This window comes from Plasmodium inui (assembly GCF_000524495.1).
Source record: "Plasmodium inui San Antonio 1 unplaced genomic scaffold supercont1.13, whole genome shotgun sequence".
Lineage (NCBI taxonomy): Eukaryota > Apicomplexa > Aconoidasida > Haemosporida > Plasmodiidae > Plasmodium > Plasmodium inui.
In genome coordinates, this window is record NW_008481847.1 from 658,012 (window position 1) to 663,113 (window position 5,102).

At 43.8% G+C, this 5,102-nt stretch overlaps 1 protein-coding gene across 1 annotated transcript; it reads left to right on the top strand.

The window, feature by feature from the left end:
* Window positions 1-3,332: 3,332 nt before the first annotated feature.
* On the top strand, window positions 3,333-4,024 carry C922_03321 (hypothetical protein; the record flags this gene model as incomplete). Its single annotated transcript, XM_008818913.1, has 2 exons — window positions 3,333-3,590; window positions 3,893-4,024. 2 exons carry the CDS (start codon window positions 3,333-3,335, stop codon window positions 4,022-4,024), a joined length of 390 nt encoding a protein of 129 aa, XP_008817135.1.
* Window positions 4,025-5,102: the final 1,078 nt, after the last annotated feature.

The following is a 5,102-nucleotide window of genomic DNA, read 5'->3' on the forward strand; positions in this document are numbered from 1 at the left end:
TCCGGCAACTTCTTATGTTTCGATATTTTATCATAATATATATTTAACACCCAGATCGCGGAAGAATAACTGTTTGAATCACTGGGTACAGAATATTGTGGCTTAGATGCTATTTTCTTTGCTATAAGGAATATCATGAAAGATAATATAGGCCGAATTATCGTGATCTCATGACAACGAAGAAGAAGAGAGAACATGAAATAGAAAAAAGGCTTCCAATAGTGATTAAGAATTTACTGATAGCAGCTAATGTATATTATAAGGAGAGAACACGCAAAGGATTGGACCACGGAAAAGAAGAGAAGGAACGAAGGAAAATATGGAAATTGCGCCATAAGAAGATAGATAAAAAAATAGAAACCATTAAGGGGGGGAAAAAGTGTGAAGCCGAAGGGAGGCATGACGAAGGAGGCAAGCCTCAATAACGCACGATACCAATACAGGCGGGAAAGAGGGGAACTAGACTCCCAAGCAGAAGTAATGGGACCTATGAAAGAAGGACACGTATAGACCTGAGAATCAAAGGAGGAGATTTAGGAGAATGAATATACAGTAGTTAATAAGACGCGCGGGCAGAGGAGAACAAAGTCGGCAGGGGGAAAGCGAGGAAGAAGAATAGAGGATAAGAATAACCACAGGAATCCGAATTATAACCACAAGTTTGGCTCTGGAGCAATGAGAAATATCAGGAATATACAACAATATCTTATCCCTAGGGCGTAAAAATAAAGGGGGAGCCAAGGTGAGATGGAACAGCATCCAAGGAACCAAACTGGAGGGGAAAGAATTAAGCGTACCAAAACAGAAGTGGGAAAAAATGAGAGTATCACAAAATAAAAAACACCAAGACAAGGGAGATACCATCCCCTAGTTAAAATTATATATTATTAAAAACATGAAAACCAAATCTGAAAGCAGGGCAGATACAGATAAATATGCCATAAGGGAGATAATAGTATATATACCAGGAGGAAGTATAACAAAGGCAACCCGAGAAGGTGTAGCATGAATAGGAGTGAGTATATTGAGAACATGGAAGTAGCGACAAATCCCTAAGAAATATAACGAGTACCTATGAGGTATAGAAATCCTACAGAGGAGTTTCTACAGAAATGAACCCAAGAATTGATAAAACAAACCTTAAGAAAAACTGCAATGACGCTAAAGAGGTGGTATGAAAATATATATAAATAGGCCCACAGGGCACAAACCCGAAACTAGAGTAATTCAGGCCAATAAAGACGAGGGGGGCACGAATAAAGTAGGGGAGGCAACCCTAAGCGGAGGACACATTCCAAACAGAAATAGGAAACAAAGGAAAAGACGCCATAGGAAATACAACAGGTTAAGAAATGAATATCAGGCCAAGAAACGGACAATTAGGGAACAAGGCGCCTGTAGCAAAGAAGATACCTAGTAAGCGAAATAGTGCAAAAACCGCTTTAGTAAAGGAAATATAGAAGCAAGATTACCTGGCGAGACCGCCAGCGTGGCGCCCTAGGGCAGCACCACGGGATGTCTACGAAGATACAGGAACTAGAGAATGAAAAATAATAGGTTAGCGAAGAAATCAGGCAAAGTAGGAGTGAGTCAAAAAGGACAGGAGCAGATCTGAAGAGGCATGGTTAACGGAGAGGAGTGAGCCTATCCTGGAATCGGATGAGGTATGAGATAGAGGTAAAGAAAGAGCAGCAAAGGGAACGAGCTCAAAAGCCAAATAAGGCGGGAAGGTTATTTAAGGAACAGTACCTATGACGAAACGCAACTTAAACTGACCCCCCATGCAAGCTATGCAGAATAGAAAAGTACCGGAACCCGAGGCCGGAGCAGCAGCCCAGTCTTGAATTGCGGAGTCCAGGAAAAAATGGAGAAAGCAGGTACAACCAAAAGAGGGATCTAAAAATAGGCTAGTAGGGAAGGAAAGGTATGCAAAAATTATACCCCCAGCAGCGCATTCAAAAGTACGTGTAAAGAGCAGAGACGGTGACTATAAAAAAAGGGCCTTGCGCCAATCCAACTCCAAGGAAAAGAAGTACCTTATGGGAAGGAAGACGGAAGAACAAGTCTGGCACGACAAAGGACAGGGGCTCACCTGAATAACGAGGCCTACCTTAAGCGAAAGGAGGAGGTGAACCCTAGGACGCTCAAAGGAACATTTAGAAGTCATAAGACGGAAGGTAAAGGAAGCGAAGCCGATGACTTCATACAAGAGCAATTAAAAACACGGGAAAGCAACCTAAAACCAGCAAGCCCAAACTCACGCCGTCGGAACGGTGAAGAATTAACCAGAATAGATAAAGATCCAGGCCAAGACAAAGGGAAACAGCCATAACCCCGCCCAAAAGGAGAGAACAACTGAACTAGAAGGGAAGAGTGAAGGATGGAGAGACATAGATCGAAAAAGGGAAGCAACCGAATAAATCAGGGGGCTCGAAGACTATACCTATAATGCGCCAATAAGAAGTAGGGGCCTGAAGCCTGTAGAAGGGAGAGAACCAAGACATAAGCAGTGAATTCTGACGGTTAAGTGGCCTAAAATGCAACCAACCATAAGATCAGGCCTGTAAAGCGAATGAAAGAAGAGTACCATGAGAAGCAGCTGAGGATCTAATGAGCCTCCCCAGAGACAGTGCAGAGCAGGTAATGAACTGAAGCCTCCGTGGATGGGAGAATATGAAAAGAAAACATTGAAGCCGAGAGGGTACTGGGGAAAAATCAAACCGGAAACGCACACACCCGATCGCTGAAGCCCCACATGGCAAGGAGCAGTCAACAGGAGCAGAGCCAAATCGTACTTCTCAGCACCACACAAACGGACAACGAGGCTGTGCACTTATAACATCAAAGGGGGAGGCAATCAGAAGGATGGGTGAATATCCGGAAGGAAGAAAAGCAGAATAAGCCGCCAGGAACTCTCGGACTCACGGACAGCACAGGAACCCTATCCTAGAATACTGAACTCACCATTGAAACAGGGGCTACAAAAAATGTGGTCTTAAACTACTAAGTGCGGCAACTGCCCTCTAGGGATGAGAACTACGTAAATAAGTAAAGATTAAATCCGAACAATATCGAAGGAACAAGTGGTCAACGAAAATCTAATCCCCATCTCCAAGCCCCCGTTTAGAGCCAGCGGCCCTTTAAGGAACAGAACTAGTGCCTTTAGCCCAACCTTACCACAAGCTAAGACAAACGTACCTTAAGGTAAAGAAGAACTGATAGACGGAGACCTGCCAAAGTTAAGATTAGATCGGGGACTCAGACATCAAGGGGGGGAGGGAAATTCTAAGACTATGCATAAGTAATAACAACTGGGAGAGAATATCTCTAACATGAAGAAGAGGAATCTGGAATGGGAAATAGAGCCAAACTCAAAAAGTACAGAGTTCTCAACACACGACACTGGCGAAGGAGGACCCAAGACTTATGCCCAACCGGAACCTATGCTAGTCGGCCTCTGCAGAAGCAGTCTCTCCTCCACTCGAGAAGATAGAAGAGATTTAGTGCGGAAAGAGGCCGAAAGGTGTAGAGGCGAAACCGAAAAACAAGACACAACCGATGAGAGCAAAGAAGCAGAAATAGCAGCTGGGGTAAATCTATTTTTTCCATATACACTAATTAACCTGTTAATATAAATGGGAGGGCGAATGACCCTCCGGACCGAGCGTGAACCCGGATCTTAATGAGGGGCACTCCTAGTTTAAAGGGCAGGTGACTATTTCACCTGCACAAAAAAGAAGGGCAGCCTAGATAAGGTAAACTGAAGACAACAGTTTCTGAAATCGTAGAAAGAGAGTAAGAGGCGATGAGGACGAAAGTGGACACCAGGGTAATTTATGGGGGAAGGGATCAGATGCTCCCCCTCAAATTGTTCTACTCCCAAACTCTAGAGGGAGGGGAGGCCTACCTGATCCCAGTAGATGGAGGCAATATGAAGGAACTGAAGTTAGATAAAGTTAAAAAAGTCAGGACAAGAAACCGAGGAGTATGGTATAGTTCCAGGGGTCGATCCCAGGGACTTTAAAGGAGAAAATAGAATCTTGATTGACACGTGAAAGCCGAGATATAGATGACGAGGAATATCTGCCACTCCTGTAGCACTATTTAAGAAGTAATCATGCCCTCATACAAGAAACAAGGGACAGAATAATGACATCAACAGATTAGACAAGACTATATCTATGGAAATCGCGAAATGGAGACAGGAACGAAGTCAAACTCATAAGGGAGAAGTGTAATAATGAAGCTATAACATGAAGTTAACTAAGCCAAATCCAAAACAACGGGGAAGGACGGATCCATGCAGAGGAAATCAGTGAATGATATTAAATTTAAGTTAAATAGTCCAAGAACAGTAGACAACGAAGATGACAATCAAGTCTCAGAAACAATCTTAAAATACAAATGAGATAGTAGCAAATAGGCCAGCGGAGAGGAATTCTAGTGGGGAAACTGGTAGAATGACAAGCACAGGTAGGTTTAAACGGGGAAGACTCCCCAGACAGGATTCTACCCTATCATATGAACAGAAAGTGGCAAGGAGAAAGGACAGAGCCTATGAGTTAGGCATCAGAGTGAAAACAAAAATGAGCCAAGAAGGGAGCAGGATCTAGAGTAGGGACCCTGTTATATGAACAGGTGAAGCGTCGAAGGGATGAAAGTAGGGGCCGCTTGAATGGGAAAGCGCGAAGGGTGAGGATAAGTCCCCCCCCAGTGTATCCAATAAAATATAGGAGCAAAATCCGATCAAAAAGGAGAAGACCTCTGACCAGGGAGCGAAGGGAGGGACAGACAGCTATTCTAAGCAACCAAGGTGCAAATTTCAGGGGAGTACTAGTGAGCAGAAGAATGTTAAAGTTCTTAATAAATAGTGACCACAACAGCAGGCCCCTTTGCTCTGGACCAGTGGCCCAAGCACTAGATGAAGATTTATGAGCCCGCGACTAACTAAAACAGAGGAGAAAATTGAAGGTCAGGACGTCAGAATCTAAGAGGCACCACAGTATTCCTCCGGCAGACCGGAAAGAGGGAACAGCTTAGAGAATCCCTGAACTAATGTTATTGAGATCTCAACAGAAGGTTAGAGGAAGTGAGTAATGAAG